The sequence below is a fragment of the Coturnix japonica genome, chromosome 2 (genome assembly GCF_054131305.1).
Source record: "Coturnix japonica strain WE chromosome 2, WE-NBRP24, whole genome shotgun sequence".
Classification (NCBI taxonomy): domain Eukaryota; kingdom Metazoa; phylum Chordata; class Aves; order Galliformes; family Phasianidae; genus Coturnix; species Coturnix japonica.
The window spans coordinates 23,945,533-23,962,693 of record NC_140664.1 but is presented as its reverse complement, the minus strand read 5'-3'; the positions used below and the strand labels follow the sequence as shown (position 1 = coordinate 23,962,693).

At 41.4% G+C, this 17,161-nt stretch overlaps 2 protein-coding genes across 6 annotated transcripts in view; one reads left to right on the top strand and one right to left on the bottom strand.

The window, feature by feature from the left end:
- The window catches only part of LOC116652980 (uncharacterized), a 40,504-nt gene extending 29,151 nt beyond the window's left edge, over positions 1–11,353 (bottom strand). For 3 of the 5 annotated variants that reach the window (XR_014943321.1, XR_014943322.1, XM_085539404.1), the window contains exon 1: positions 1,904–11,353. Coding sequence is in view for 1 of the 5 variants with exons in the window: in XM_085539403.1 (XP_085395529.1) it covers positions 251–1,027 (777 nt within the window). In the remaining 4 variants the exon portion in view is untranslated. Of the gene's footprint in view, positions 1–128; positions 1,212–1,903 lie in introns of those variants that run through there. The other 2 variants (XM_085539403.1, XM_085539405.1) reach the window with 2 other exon arrangements.
- LOC107310310 (carbonic anhydrase 2) lies at positions 806–16,860 on the top strand. The gene is made up of 7 exons (XM_015855823.2): positions 806–878; positions 1,208–1,405; positions 11,351–11,469; positions 12,870–12,962; positions 13,723–13,785; positions 14,652–14,807; positions 16,023–16,860. Exons 1-7 carry the CDS (start codon positions 845–847, stop codon positions 16,140–16,142), a joined length of 783 nt encoding a protein of 260 aa, XP_015711309.1. The 5' UTR covers positions 806–844; the 3' UTR covers positions 16,143–16,860.
- Positions 16,861–17,161: the final 301 nt, after the last annotated feature.

Below are 17,161 nucleotides of genomic sequence, written 5' to 3'. Positions count from 1 at the left end.
TATGAAAACATCTGAAATATGTACTGCTCCGATCTGTTCCCACATCCAGCCGTGGGAGTGGTGATTCAACTGCTCTCGCAATAAGCGCTCATTTCCTACGAGGTGAGTGTACGTGAGCACCGCTCTACCTGCTTTCTTCTCCGAGAGCGATCGGGAAAGCACACTCTGAAGTAAGAACCAGGAGCTTCCTCTTCCTTCTTAAATGCTACCGCCGCTCCCCCAGCTAAGCGGTTTGATTTACGCCTCCATATTAACGGGGATAGTTAATCCCTTCCAAAAGCGGCACCCACGGGGGAACGACCCCTCGCCCCCCGCACTCCTCCGGCCCAGCCCGACCCGGCCGTGCCCCGCACACGGAGCCGTTCCCGCAGCCCCCAGCAGGGCGCAGCAGCGACACGCCGCCCGCGCACCCCGCTCGCCCCCGGACGCGCTCGCACAGACGCGCCCCGCTCCGCAACCGCTGCCCCGGCCCAAGGTCGCAGCGCCCCGCGGCACAGCACGGCACGGCACGGCACGGCACGGAGCCCGCGTGGTTCCGACCCGATGCGTTGCGGGCACGATGCGGCGCGGGACACGGCCGCCTCTCGTTCCCCCAACGGGAAGCTGCGAGACGTTTGGAGCCCGAGCGGGCCCGGCACGGCTCCGCGGCGGGAGGATCGCGGGTTATAAGCGGACCTCTCTCTCTCCGCCCCCGACCGAAGTCTCCCTCCGCCCCCGCCCGCGCTCCCCACCCCTTCCTCCGGCCGCGGAGAAGGGCATGGAGTTCGCGGGAGCCTATAAAAGCCCCTGAGAGCGCGCCGAGGCCACGGCGTTGCGATAACCGACGGAGCCGGTCCGGTGCACCATGTCCCATCACTGGGGGTACGACAGCCACAACGGTGAGTGCGGGGCATGGCGGGACGCCTTTGCCCGCCTGCCGCCCCGGGAAGCAGCGCCGCGGCTCTGCCGTTCCCCGAGCTCGGAGGCGCTTTGGTTTTGCTGCTGTAACCTTGAGATGCCACCTGCGTCTGAGCGGTGCGCCGAGCATCCTCTGCGTTCCGACACGCGGGGTTGGGGCAGCGGGTGCCCCGGCACAGTCTGGCTGCGTTCCCCCTCATCCCGCGGACTGTCTCCGCCTCGCTCCTCGGACGGGTTTTCCCTTTAAACCGTCCAGGTGCCGCGGTAGCTCTGACCCCCGAGCCCTGAGCCGCCCCGCGCTCTTTTGCAGGACCCGCACACTGGCACGAGCAATTCCCCATCGCCAATGGGGAGCGCCAGTCGCCCATCAACATCAGCACCAAGGCCGCACGCTACGACCCCGCGTTGAAGCCCCTCAGCTTCAGCTACGATGCCGGCACGGCCAAAGCCATCGTCAACAACGGGCACTCCTTCAACGTGGAGTTCGACGACTCCTCCGACAAGTCAGGTGAGCGCATCTGTGTGTGCTTGCGGGCAGAGCGAGGCGCTGTCGTTAGCGCTGCTGTTAATGCTAAGCATCTAATGGAGCTGCAGGGTTATTATTATTATTATTACAAATACATATATGCTGGAAAACTGGGCTCCTCTTAGAAGAACGCTATAATTGCCTGAGCTGCCCTACTTTAAACTCCGTGGAAGTGAACTCTTCCTTTGCTTCCTTTAAGGAGGGTTTGGGTATGAGCTTGAATGGGGAGGGGGAAGGAAGAACAGAAGAGGTGGCTTATAAGAACAGTTCTAGGTGTAGCTCATGAACAAATGGTTAATGAGGAGGCAAAAGGCACTGCTGGAGGAAACGGGCTGTAGAATAACAGAGGATTACAGTTACTGACATGGAGCAGGAATAGTTTGAAAATAGTTTCTTTGGTTACCAAAATATTATTTCATATTTCTGAAGCCAGCGTGCTCCCAGGTTAGTACAGAAAAAGGAAGAATGATTAGGAAATACCTCTTTGTTCTTCTGTAAGTTAAAGAAAAATCCATGATGTTTCTTGACTGAAGGCTTTCTAGATACAGACAACGTATACCCAGCTCATTCCCTTAAAGTTTGCAGGCAGGCAGCTGGCCCGCTGTGTCCCACGGCTTGCTGTCCTGCAAACCCCATAGTAACCCTGCTGGAGGGAATGACCCTATTGGTAGGCAGAGGGAATTTAAGTCATGGCTGCAAGGAGGGTTCTGCCGGTTGTCCTTACTTGTAGTTTTTCCCATGGCTGGGTTTGCAGAAATCACCTTGGTGCAATGAGCGTGCCTCTATTTTGAACTTAGAGAGCCAAAACAGCCTCACTGTAAGTCACTGCTTTCTCCAGGCAGTGCCTGATTTAACCCGTGTGAGCTAGTTAAAAAGAAGGGAAAAAGATCTTCTGAGTTCTTAGCATTTATTGCTCTGAACCCATGAGGGCTGGAGTTAAGTGCATGTGTTTTAGTAATGTTAGGATGAAGAAGTCCCATCAGTGAAAGCACAAGGAACGGATCCTGTTTTCATTCACCAGATCCTTGCAAGTCGGCTCTCACTGAGCCCGAGGAAGCAGCTCTGGGTCCTCTCAGTGTAACACACTGGTGTGCGTAGGTCTGGGAGTTTGTGTCTGACAACATGGGAGGGAGAAATGGCAGGAACATAAAGTATTCTAAAGGAACATCTATAGGAAGAATGCTCTTTCTGAGAAGTCAGTGCAGAACCAGAACATCTGTGACGGGGATCTTGTGACAGATAGGCAGTGATACCGCTTTCAGAGTGGGAGGGCAGGAGATGCAAGTGGGAATGCTCTCAGTGGTTCTGTCAGTGAATCAGAAACTGATGGGTGTTTGGGGGGAAAAAAGCACTAAACAGTTCTCTGTGTATCCAGATAAGGGCAGATTCTTCGGTATCACACTTCTACTGAAAATTACAAAGCCCAAAATCTACCTGGCAGGACCTGTAGTGTCTTCATTTGTATGCAGCTAACTGGGTAACCTACTTTCTTTGCGAGGAAAATAAAGCTGTCTTTGACTTGTCTGTGCTTGATTCACTCCTGTTTCTGAATTTTGAGACTAACGGTATAATGATCTCTCCAATTCCTGGTTAGACAGCAGTCACAAGGAGAGATTATGTGATGTTCTGTTATGTGTTTCAGAAAACACAGGGATAAAACCCTGTGAATATTCCCCACAGGCTGTAATGCTTGCTTCCGTGATCTGTCCCATTGCAGTAAGGAATTATCTGTGGCAGTAGGCGTAAAATGAAGCAGTAAGATCATTATTTGTGAATAATCTTCAACGCATGAGTAATAGTGCACAAAGATGTAGATCCATTCATTAAGAATCTTCAGGCACATAACGAATGACACAGCAGTTCTGAGCATTTTAGCACTTCTGCTCTTAAGGTGTGCAGAAGTAGGTCTTGGAATAAAAAGTACATAGTGAAGGTAGGCAAGAAAGCTAAAATGTGTTTGCATAGAAGTCTCTGAAAGCAGTTACTTATTTCAATTCAGAAGATGCTGAATATTAAAATACTGAATATTAAACATAAGGGGTTACCAGAATGTTCTAAATTTTGATATGAAATATTTTCACAGAGTGACCTGGTCTAGACAGTTACCTGATTCCAAGCCCCTGCTATGGGCTTTGTCTGTCTGTGTTTGGAATATTACATGTGTGAACACAGGAGCTCCTGCCTATATCCATGAAAAACGGAGAGTTTAAAGGGTTAAAAATAGCATTTCTTAAGGTGATATCCCATTCAGAAGAAGGTTTTTCTCCTCCCTTTTGCCCTTTTAAAAGATCTCTTTACTAATAGCTGAAGCTCTATAGATGTAGCACTTGGCTAAATTTCTAATTAACCATCCCAGTAATGTATTCAGTTTTCCCTTACAGTGATGTTAAAATTGTGATCACTTTACTACTAGACTTTGCTCTACTTTCTTATTAATGTAGTTGTTAGTAAACATGCTTTAAAAAAAAACCCTGTTCCTAAGCAATTAAACACAAAACTTCTATTTCAGTTCTTGTAGCACAGCCTTAGAATTTCTTGGGCTATGTGATGGCTGTGTTATTCCCCTTCTAAAGCTGCAGTTGGTTCCTGAAGTCTGTTCCCTTCCTGTTTCACAGTTGCTGGCTGTTAGAATGGATGTATGGGAAGTAAACTGACAACTTGGAATTGCTTCTTTCTAAACTTTTTTATTTGCTGAATTTCCAATACTTCCTCTTAATACACTGTCTCCTATCTTGTTTTCTTTGCCTTTTCTGGATTTTTTTTTCTCAAACATAATAGGAAACAAATAACATACTTCTGCCTTCAGTTATTCCTTAGTTTCTCTTCTCCTTGCTTTTTGAATTCTTCCGTTCGCTGTCTTGTAGCAAGTGTGAGAGTACAAGTATTTGTACACATTTGTGTTTAAGTTTTTATAACCTAAAGTAAAAAGCAAGACCTCTATATGGTGGAAGTATCACCAGGAATAGAAATACAGTTTAGGTTTATCCTCTCTTGTATACTGGGACATGTGTCAATCCACTGGTGCTGGTAACCCCTGACCCTTCCTAGTGTACCTTATTTTAGGAGTTTTATAGCAACTGAGAGCTTTGTATCTCATTCAGGGTACCTACATAATGATATTGCAGTCTGCCATAAGGAAATGTATATTGTGTCATACACTTTGAAAGATGGAAACAACTGGTGACTTCTCAAAGTTCTAAAACCACAGGAAGTGACTGTGCTCAAATGAGCCTCAAAAGCATGAAAGGCAATTTTGTTTTATATATATATATATATATATATAATTATATATATATAATTTTGATTCTTAAGTCCTATGGGAAACTTTTTGGAGTTGACCTACAGCCTGACATTCAAATGGGAAATGCTCTTAGCAGTGAGTGCTCTGTTCTGTGTTCTCTGATCACGTGTTTGTCAAAGTCAGCCATTAATTATTTCATAACAAATAAAGATGTCACATTTTAGCTGTAAAACCTATCAGAAGTGAACAGTAACTCTGGTGTAAACCTCTAAAGACCTTACTAAATGTACTAGTCACTTCTGTATGTAAATGAGTCTTGTTTCGTGTTCTTTCCTTGCTGCTGTGCTGGAGATACTGAAGTCCAACACAGGCTCTCAAGTAAATCTGGTGTTTTTACAGAAATTCAGTCATGATGAAACTTTACAATTATGAGGAGACCTGGGAAATGAAAATAATTCATTAACCTTGGGACTGGCATTCCTTGGGAGACTGTCAGTAGTCATAATTGATTACTCAATTCTTCTACGATGGGAAATATTAATGAAGATCCTTCAGCTGTCTTAAATTCTGACTCTGTACGCAGACGAATCTATTTTGTTGTGTTTGTTGCCAACAGTTGGTGCATTAGCAATGTGTGGTTAGCAGTGGGTTACACTGAAAGCTGTGCTGTAGTTACTCTTTTCCTACACTTCCATCCCAGCAGGTAAACTGAGGAAGAAACGTGCGGATCTGCTGCTTTTAAGGCCAAGCTTTTGCGCAGAGTCACTGCCAGGCATCTATTTTTAGGCATCCCAGATCTGCGCATGTAACATTAGCTACACCAGAATAATATTGGAGGTTATTGGTATACAGTCACAGCTTGAAGCTCTGCCGTACAGTATGGGCTATGCAATGTCATAACCCATCTGGATCATAAATCAAGGAACTTATGGCTCAAGGGGACTGTGTTCAGACACCTGCTTATATGTCACAAGTATTTTTGTGCACTGCCTGACAAGAAAGTCAGAGGTCCTGGAGTGTGTTTGATCCCTGTGTAACTTTGCTGTTCAACTGGTATCAGTAGGAGCTGCAGAGTCTAAGCAAGAAGGTGGTTTGAGTGTAGTGCTTCAAGGAAATAGGGAGGAAAATGATAGGGCTCGAGATCAGTTTTGCTTCATTCAGGCCTAAATTTCTTTACAGAGCTCAAAAGTGCCCTTCCTGACTTTAACCAGCTTGCTTTATTTATCTGTTTGTTTATTTACATGTGTGACTTCTGGGCAGAAACTTGTCATGGCTTTTGCATGTAAGAATCCTGTTGACTTCCTTCTGCTCTTCCAGATTCCCTCTCTAGATGCATTTTTTTTTACTACAAAACCAAGAGAACTCTAGTTAACAGTTACCATCTGAGTTTAGAGCCACTTGGTCGCGTTATGTCTTAAAAAGAATTTTTTCCTAGTGCTAGATTTCACCTTGACTGTTCTTCCCAGCCAGTTTGTTCGCTTACTTTCCTAAGTGAAAGGGGTGCTGAGTGTTGAGTGCCTAGAGGCCATACTCACACCTTCCTTCACCTTGCTCACCTTCCTTATATCTCAGCAGTATGAGCACCATGTTCAATGCATTATTTCCAGTACTGTAAGCAACCTCTGAGGTTAGTGTTTTAGTTACAGCTGTCAGAAATGAAGCCAGTTGTTACTCTTAAAAGAATCTTAATGCTTCCAACTCAGTTCTTTGGAAGTCTTTGTCAAATAATGTGGGTTGAAAGGTTAAGACTGAATGCTAATCAGGGATTCCCTATGGAGCCTTATGGTACATAAAAAATCTCTCCTAGTCCTGAGTGCAATGGGTTTCAGCATGTGAAATGAATAGTACCCTTCTTATACTAGGGATAATACATCATGTGAACAAATTGTTCATAACATAATGTCAAATTTTCACGTGTTTAATATTCCCAGGCTGCATCTATAATTAGTTTAAAGTATATTCTGTTCTTTTAAATAGCCACTTCTCTTCCACTTGCCCTTAATTCACTCTCAAGTGGACATTTCCTTTTCTACAGATATATACACACAAACATTTACATGCATACATGCATTCCCCCTTAGATGTTTGTTGGAATCACACAAACAAATGACCTGAAGGGCTGACAAGGAAAGATGTGAACCTGAATGACTTAGGATGGTTAAGTAGGTCAGAGTCTTGTCTGGCTGCTGCCCAGTCTGTGCCAAGTAGTTCAGCAGGGCTGAATTGAAATCACTGAGCAGTTGCTGATACACACGTATGCAGACATGGTACGCTTTGGCACTTGTTTAATTCTGGTCTATCTCTCAAGAACATCCTTTCTACCTTATCAGGCTAGCCCCCTAGCTAGGTCACAGCAGGGCTTTTTTGCATGTGAGATACCAATTACGTAGGTTCTTTTGGTGAAGCTCATTACAGATGTTTTCTGCAAGTGTGATCATACACTTGCGTCCTGTTTTACTCTCCTGCTTGTCATGATATAGCGTCCTAGGAGGAATGTTTGAAAGAGATAACGGGAAGAAGGAAACATCTCACGAAATGTAATGTTCTGTACTCCATGTTTCACAGAAGTGACAGCTCACCTCAGCTGAACCCTTTAGACTGTCAGATGGGGAAGTCCATCCTTGCATAAGAACACAGGGCTAATCCCTGAGCATACTCATAAGAGCCTTTTTATGCCATTAATAGTACATGGGGCTTGAGTTGTTTTTCTGCCTTATCTCTGCAGGGCCTGTTTTCTAGCATACAGATATCTGTGTATATACAAATGCCTACTCAACGTTAACATTATAAATATATGCACACTATGTATGTTACGTGCACGTATCTATAGTGCTATATATGCATGCACTTATCTACTGGAGGCAGATAGAAAACCATGGCTTTCTTTACGCTAAAGCAATCTGTGCTTTGGGCTGTGCTCAGAGGTATATGCTGAACTGTCCTGTTGCTGTGTTTTAGTTTGGCAGTATCTCATTTAGGGCTACCTTTTCTGTTTTGAGCTTTTGATGTCCATCGTGCTGCAGTGGGCTGATTGTTTCTTCTCCTGGAAAGAGTTTTGCTGGCAATGATTTCCATTCAAAGGGTATTTTCTCATTCAGCTTTGTCTCAGAATCATGAACTTTAGAACAGCATTTTCTTATCATGCCGATCTGTATAACAGGAAGGAATTCATTCTGTCTCAGGAAGCAATCTTATAGTTCAGCCATTTTGATTATGTCTTTGACAAGTTTATTGCTTCACTGAGATTTATTAGTCTCCTGCCTCGTTACATCCTTATGCAGAGAGCTATGGTAATTATACGGTATTCCTGCCTGACTTAGCGCATGTGACTGCTGCCACTTCCTAAACAAAAATATGAAGTAGTCCATAGAATTTCCTATAAAGCTGTCCTGTTCTACATGGGGGAAAATAACTGCCCAGTGACTGCCTTTGGGAACAGCAGTGAGGCTGTATGGCCTGAGTGAGCAGCTGTCCTGGATGTAGTGCAGTGCCCCTTGGTTTCTGTGCATTTGCACATATCCCATGAGCACATAACGGAGACAAAGATGGTTCAAATTCTTTATCTCAGAAATCCAACAGTTAATAGAACTGTTTGTGTGGTTATTTAGCTTTCCAAATTAGCTCTGCTAGTACTTATTTTTACCTAATCTAGAAAATGTTATGAGGTCATGTAAAGGCAGCGCAATGCAATTGCTGGATGTTAGTAGTGTAACTTCTTCAGTAACTCGTGGAAGGTTGAGGACATTTACTATTTCTTAATGTAAGCAAAATGGCTCCAAGTCTGTCTCACTGCAGTATTTAGAATAACTGTCAGATAGAAGAAAACCTGCATTTCCAAGGTGTTACCTCTTGGATTGCTAAATGTCTGTAGAGACCAGTTCATTGATGTAGATTGAGAATGAAGAATCTATGGGAAAATCATGTGTTTTCCATGTTGCCCAGTGCTGTCTTCACTCTGCATCTGAACCTATACTATAGAACAAAAGGGGACAAAGCTACATCTGTATTTCCAGGTTGTTTAGAGTAATACTGAACTCAAAAGCAAGAGAGCTAATACTGAGGTGCTCAAATATGAATCAGAATTTTTTCCATTCCTCAAAAAATGAGAAGAGCTGGGCTTCTATTTTCAGGCCTGAACTAATGTGTGTGTCACATGGACAAGGGTAGGGAAGTTTCCAATGGAAATGTTGCTCAGATGCTCCAGGAGGTTTTTCTGTACAGAAGCTGGTAACGTTTATTTATGGTACAAAAAAAAAAAAAAAAAAAAAGCCAAATTTGTACTGAGGGAAAAAAATAATTAAATAATTACAATATCTCCACATTTACATTTTAAGTTTAAATGTTAATTCTTTGTAAAGGCTGGAAAATACTAAGGAAAAATAATAATTGCTTTTAATAGAGGCTAGAATGAGAAGGCCTGATGTGTAACTAAACTGTTGAGTTTGTATTCGTTCACACTAATCTAATTATTACTTTCTTTGAATGCTCTGCTGTGAGACAAAATAAGCTAGTGCTGGATTTGAGAACCACAGAGTGAGAAAAGTAAGCAAAACCTGCAAAGAGACTTTGTGCATCTTTTAAGTATTATGAAGCTATAGCAAACTTTGTGTAGAAATAACACCACAAATGGATATGAGAATATTGCATGGTTCTGCTCTTCAGCATGCTTTCCATTGATTAATAACGGCAGATTAACCCATGCTATGCTGGTGCTTCTGAAGTTCGGGAATGGTGAGACCACGGTCCATTTGTATCTGCAATGAGCAGCAAGTCCATTAGCCAAAGGAACTGCAACACCATGGCATCATTTTTAAATGAAACATGTTATTGTGTGGATTAAATGATTTTACATCAGTAACGATGTAGCACCTAATTACATCTTGAAATGGAGCTGGTGCACATTACCAGTAACTGTTCTGAAAAAAAAAAAAAACTTGTTCCAATTCATAGTACTGTGCTGGAAACAGTTGTGCTCCTTGGCAATTAGAATGTGTAGAAATACAGGAGTAGAATGAAATATGTGCCTATTTAATTACTTCAAACAGCCATTCCTCTTTGTATCACATAGTTTGGCAATAGGCAGGGTAAGTCTTGATCTGTTGGCTACACACAGTGAAACCATAAAGACTGTAGTGGAACATATATTCATGATTTTCAAACAGAAATGTGTTGGCAGACTTCTAAAATTATTTGCCGGAGAAGGAGCTCAGGGCAAATGCTGAATTTGTCCACTGAATCAAATTCTGCATGTGTAATGCACACAAGTGGAAACTAATGTGTTTCATACATCTTACATCTAAATTTCATGCATTCTGATTGTTTACTCAGATCCTCACCACTCTGAGTTCCTCCATTTCCAAGTATCCGTAGCTATGTTTGCCCATGCTTTTGTATAATCAGAAGAAAACTGAACAGTGACCATTTCCTCTCTGCATTTGGTTTATGTTTTCACACCTGCACGTGTGATGATTCCATGTGTAGACTTATTGCAGACCGAGGTGAGCATCTTCTTCACTCCACAGAATCATTTTGTTTGTGGCACGTGTACAGAGCACACATACATCTAACACCTCATGTCAGCACTCTTCTGTCACTTGATATATATATACTATGCACCTATATACAGAAATGGATTTGTAAGATTATAGCATTTCAGGTCATATTTTAAAAATATTTCTGATTTTTAAGTATTGGCACCTCGGGGATTTAATAGTGAATTTGAGACACTTAGAAAAAGCACAAACCTGTGTGAAACCTTGCCTTAATGACTTAGATATATATCTCCACTGAACGGGAGTGTTTGTTATTGTTCCAGGCTTTATGCTGCACTGGAGGAGACACTGTCTGTGCCTTCAGCATTTGGCAGTAATGGGGCTTGATCCTGCATATTGTAATGGTGATTGGTCACAGAATAAGTACAAAGTCAGAGCTAACAGGCAGAACCAGGGAGCTTCCTCCTGTGTAATTGAATGTGTGGCTGGGCTCTTTTACATCACTCACATCACAGGGATAATGTCAGATAGTGGGGAGTGTAAATTAATGCCTCATTTCTAAACCAAACTTAAAAAAAATGGCTTCTGCAGCATTGCTGTTCTCACCACCATTCTCTTACACTCATTACTGGGAAGAAAAAGATGGGGATGGGCAGAGCTGAATCTTTGCAATGCCTTGTGCTCTGCCCAGCACTTTACCTTGCATCTGCCCTCAGCCAAGTGTTTGGGTTTAATTTGGAATCAAAAGTGTTTTACTTGATCAGATTTGCCACAGGATTTGCCTTTATGGATAAACTGCCCAAAATGAGGGGATAGAGTACATTATTAAATTCAAGATGATTTGGTCTTCAGGTAAACTTTCTCAGAATAACCTTAATGTAGAGCTAGTCTTTTTCTTGGACTTTTTTATTTATTTGGTGACAGAAAAGTTACATTATTAATTCTTCTCTTCTCACCTGTAATACTAGCATGTGTATTTGCTGATGACACTATAAAGTCACTGATGGTTTCATATGTTTGTTATTGACTTGGGCTTTTTGAAGCAGCATACCACTGAAGACAGTCTGGAGTAGCACGCAGCATGCAGAGCAATAAACTAATTCACTTAGGAGACTTGAGTGTATGTTCCAGTCTAAAGTGAGACGTGACAGCAGATGTTCCAGGAGGTGCTAATAGAGGCTCTTTGCTTTGCAGTGCTGCAAGGAGGAGCGCTGGATGGAGTCTACAGGTTGGTGCAGTTTCACATTCACTGGGGATCCTGTGAGGGCCAGGGCTCTGAGCACACTGTGGATGGCGTGAAGTATGATGCAGAGGTAGGATGTGCTTTGCCTTTCCAGTCTTCTGTATCTATTATTTTGGTTTGTTTTTTCACCTTCCATTGTGGTAGTAATAGCTCTCAAACCTTCACGGGGCAAGAGACGGGGGGGGTTCTATAGATGATTTTGGTGCAGTGCTACATTAGGATCAGCCCTTTGCAAATCATATAATCATAGAATCACTCAGTTTGGAAAAGACTTTCAAGATCATCAAGTCCAACCACAACCAAACCATATTATCTAACTCTAACAATCCTCTGCTAAATCCCTGAGCACCACATCCAAACGGTTTTTAAACACATTCAGGGATGGTGACTCAACCACCTCCCTGTGGAGCCTATTCCAGTGCTTAACAGCCCTTTCTATAAAGAAGTGTTTCCTGATATCAAACCTAAACTCACCCTGGTGCACCTTGAGTTCGTTTCCCCTCCTCCTGTCGCCTGTCTCCAGTGAGAAGAGACCAACCCCGCTCTCACTGCAACCACTTTTCAGGTATTCAAAGAGAGCAGTAGGGTCTCTAAAGATAATAGAGAGGTTAGAAATGTATGACTGCTGTGAAATACCTTTTTAACCCTTCCATAAATGCACACATTGACTGAACATGGCTGCTGATTGAATGAACAGATGAAGGGAATGGCCCCACAAATTGATCAACTTTGTTTTTTCCTGTGATAGGATTCACTTTGGGCATATCCAGAAAAAATCCTGCCGTTGCCTCACATCTGTTCACGGCACCATAATTACTTGTTCAGCTTAAGTTGCAGATACTGGGAAACAGCCATATGAACTAAGTAACACTGAAATAAAGAATGAAGGAGCATCCTTGCTAATGTGGTCTCAATACTCTTGTGATATCATTTTCAAATGCTTTCCATGAAAGGTCTGGATAGTTCATTGCTTTTTTCTGTTTTTTTGTTGATGTTGCTGTTTTCTGTTTTTGTTTAGAGTGAAGGTCAGAACTATATTTAATGTCTTCTGTCCTTGCACTGAAGGCCCATGTATTTGTGCTGAGAGGAGCTCATGAATACCTGGCTATATTAGAAGTACTGTGTCAAAATCCTGTGGGCTTTATGTAGGAAAAACTCATTGTAGAGATAAGAGGAGTTTTACCAGACTAAAAGCAGGAAGATGCAGCCCACAGTTTGCATTTAAAACTCATCTGGGAGCAAGAGTCAGAAGCAAAATAAAATGCATGACAGAAATCTCTTTGCATAAATGAAACTTCAAAGTTAATGAATTATGTAACAAATTCTTAACTGTACACAAAAGTTTTAAATCTCAGCAGTAAAACACCATCTGCTCTTAATGTTTAATAAATTACTTCCCTGCATCCTCATTTGTAAAATATTATGGATGGAATATAATTTTCACAGTGCTCCATGTTTTCTTGTTCCTAGCTTCATATTGTTCACTGGAATGTAAAATATGGCAAATTTGCTGAAGCTGTGAAGCATCCTGATGGTTTGACTGTGGTAGGCATCCTCATGAAGGTTAGTTACACTTCTTGTTCTACTATTTGTATTAGTGTAGTACGCTTACTATGTTGCATGTGGAACCAGGAGCCCAAAACATAGAATAAAGCAGTGTTATTTTTATACCCCATAAGCCCAGAACTAGTCAAATAATGCTGCAGGTTCTTGATTTTTCTGTACATGCAAAAACTGTACACCTACAGTGGAGTATGGCTGTCATCTGTCACTGTAATGACCCTACAGCAGCATGATTGCCTTCTTCATAGTGGCACTTCTGTGACTTGGACAGTGAAACGATTTGCATTACTGACCAAGTAGTATATATATATGAGTCAGTGGTAAGACCAGCCTAATTAACAACTATTTTAATTTCCCTACTATTTCCCAAAGCATTTAATATCAGCCAAATTGTCTTCTCAGCTGCTTGAAGAAGGTGATTGTAATTTAACTGTGTACACTCTGTCCTGGCCTCACTGTCTTCTATTAGTAGGGTGACTTCTATGAAAAAATAGCAGCTCAAATCCAAAAATAAATCCACATGCTGTAAACTGAAATAATAATTTTATTCTGACCAGTGTCCTCAGCTGACCTATTTGTGTTGTCAACTGGCTGGATTTTTAGGGAGATACTTGCAGTCACTTCTGCTTAATATTCCTATTATGTAATGAAGCGCTGATATGAAAATGTGTTACAAAATGTGTCCTTGAGAACTGTAACAGAAAAGTAAGGTGTCATGAAACTGTTCCATTAAGTTCTTTTTGTGCTGTTTGTGTTACAGGTAGGGAATGCCAAACCTGAAATACAGAAAGTTGTTGATGCTCTGAACACCATTCAAACCAAGGTAATATTCTGTGTTGAATGCCACCAGACACAACCTTCTGGTCTAGAAAGTAGATTCTTTTCTTCTTTCACGTCTACTGTGAAACCATACCATCAGCACAAATGCTTCTATAGTCATTAAAGACAAAGATGTTCAAATAAGTTTGGGTAGAGGGCAGGTAATCTGTATCTGTCGCTACATTTATTTTTCTTTCAGCTGCATTGAAACCTGTAAGCTAAGAATAATCTTCCAGATAAGAAATTTAATCAGGATAAAAACTGGGAAAAAAATTAGCCTTTTGTATTTTAAAAATTGTATAAAGCATATATGGCATCTTAATGTGCAGAGTAATTGGAAACTAGAGATATTTATTTAGTATTATAAGTATATTATAATACTTAATATATATATTATAATATTAGTATTATAAGTACCATCATAGTGGATAAAGGCCTTTGCCAGTGATCCATGGATAGAAAAGGTAAAGAGCAAGACTGTCCTGTCACCTTTGTCAGTCTCCATTTGCCATAAATGGATGTTGCCTTTTACTTCAGTGGGCAACAGGTCTCTCAGTTTCCATATTCCCAAGGTAAAGTGCATTTGAAATCTCACTGCTCCTTCAGGCAAGATCAGGTCATATCTGTAAATGAAATACTATAATTCAGCATTTGTAGTGCTGAAATGTCTTGGCTGTCCTGAAAAAAAAGGAATATAGTGCTGAATGTACATGTTGCCTTTACTGCAAGAGGTACTCAACCCTGTAGTCCCAACCCAGTTTCTCCCTTCCTCCAAATATAGAGCTTCTGTAGAAGACTGCAGTGTGACAAGCCCAGTGTTTGTATGTTGTCACTTCCTTGACAGTTCTCTGCCTACTTTCCTTATTGCAGGGGAAACAAGCTTCTTTCACAAACTTTGACCCTACTGGACTGCTGCCTGCATGCAGAGACTATTGGACGTACCCTGGCTCCCTGACCACTCCACCACTGAATGAATGTGTGATCTGGCACGTTCTGAAGGAGCCCATCACTGTCAGCTCTGAGCAGGTAGTTCTATGGGATAGTGCCAGTTGTACTGATTGCTTTGACTCAGTCCTCCAAGTGATCCTTGAAACAGCTAATGTCACATAGAAATATGGATCCAAAGTGGTTGCCTTTTTCTGGCAAGCTCCACTTCTTTATGTGGAAGTGGAGGCTGATGTAAAATGAAAGGTTGTCCTCCATTTGGACAAAGTCCAGGCAGTGTGAGGAGTTTTAAAAACGTAATCAAGTTGAAGCTGCTGTGTTGTAAAAAAAAAAAAAAATAAATAAATGTAGGAAATGGGTGGAATACATTTAAAGACTATTTGCATATGTAGATAAATGCTAACATACTGTGAGCATCAACACGTTTGCTGCACATGCACAAGTTATCTATCTGTGCCTGAAAATAGCAGGTTTACCACGTACTAGATAAGCATTCATTCTGCATCTGCAGTAGCATAAATCTGTAGCTGATTTGTTGATTTTTTTGACATTTTAGAGCATTTCCAGGATATACAGAACTCATTTTACAAGGACTGCTAATCACAAAACACTGGGAAATCCTATGTATAACTGTAATGGTCCTAACTGGCTTGTTTGGAAGAGATAAAAATTGTAGGTTCCAGAAGTCATCTGTCTGAGAAGGCTCCCATTTTCTTTTGTGCTGTTTGAGGATGATGCAGTCTTCCTTGTAGGAAGGAGTTCATTCAGATTAAATCAGTCCTGGCCCAAGGTTTCTGCACCATCCATTAATGAAATTACAAAGAGGCAGGATTCTATCCTGAGGTTTTCATCTGTGTGCTCAGAAGTTATAAATAAATCTGGAGCCTATAAATATAAACTAGTCCTGAAGGACTTCAGTTTACCCTTCAAACTCTTAATTCGCATTTATGTATGGCAGCCATCCTAGAACCATACTCTTAATTGTAGTAGTTTTATTCAGCTGAGCAGCTGAGGAGAAAGTTCAGCTGATCTGTTGGGGGTTATAACATAATAAAGGATAGAATAAATGACAAGGAAGAATTGTTGGAAATGGTAATCATAGCTATTGCTACAATTAATAAACTGTAATTTTTAAGGGAACCTTAAAGTTAATGCAAGTTATGGTGATGTCTCACTAGGTCATTAGTGTTGATGAAAATTTTAGTTGAGTCTCGTGGATTGGGATGATGAGATATAATTCAGATAGTCCTGTTGGAATGACTGTGTATCTGAGGATGTTTGTGCCTTTTTCCACAGATGTGCAAACTCCGTGGCCTTTGCTTCAGTGCTGAGAATGAGCCAGTGTGCCGCATGGTGGACAACTGGCGCCCATGCCAGCCTCTAAAGAGCAGGGAAGTCAGAGCTTCCTTCCAGTAACCTCAACGAAGAGTGTGTTAGAAACTGCTGTGTTTGTGAGGATCCCTTTTTTGCTAAGCACAAATCAAACCTTTACCATGTGTGCCCTGGCAACATCTCATCTCCCATATTCATTCTCTCTTTTGCTCTGCATCTAAAATGCCAGCTAATGTAATGTGAAAGCCTCTTGGCCAAACAAGAAGGGGTTCTTAATGTGTGGAGCTGGGGGAAGCCTGATGGGTGGCTGTGTGAATTTTGATGACTTGCTGCGACTGACATTTTGGTATAACAAACAATATATTGGCTATTTGGGAGAGCATATGGTGATAACAAAATAAGCCATTCTAAGAAACCTCATCCACTGGTGTGATAGTACACATAACTAATGATAACTTGAAGCTTTGTCAAAAGCACAGGAATACAAAAATATAGGTATAGTATAGGAAAAAAGTATATTGAGAAGGAAAAGTGAGTACTGCAAATTAGTTATTAAGAAACTGACATGTATATATTTTGAAGACCATTTTGCATTTTTACCCATGCTATCAACAACCTTGACTATGTCTTCATGGTAGTGTGTTGGATTTTTTTAATGAAAAATGTCCTAAATTAAGTATTACCTTTTAAAATTGTAACTGTAGAGTACAAAATATCTTTTCACTGAAATAATATATGCTCTAATTTAAGGAGGAAATAAAATTGTATTTTAGATAACTTCTCTAATAAATCTATACTTATATTTTTTCTTCCAAGTTGTTGTTTAATTCAGGAAAACAGTCATTAATCTGTTCATAGTGTGGCATGCTAAATAATTAATAATAAATATTTAGTATATAATGAGTGAGTTTCAATGACACCGGAGATGAGTGCAAAATGATATGGATGTATTAGAAGAAAATCTCCTAAGTTGCTCTCTGTTAGACAGCAGAAGGAATTATTAGTTCTGAGCAACCCTTGCACACTGTAAGTGAAGTTGATTACATAATAGAAGATCCCCTTGCAAGAATTATGAACAGCATTCATCCTGTTGAACAAGCTTT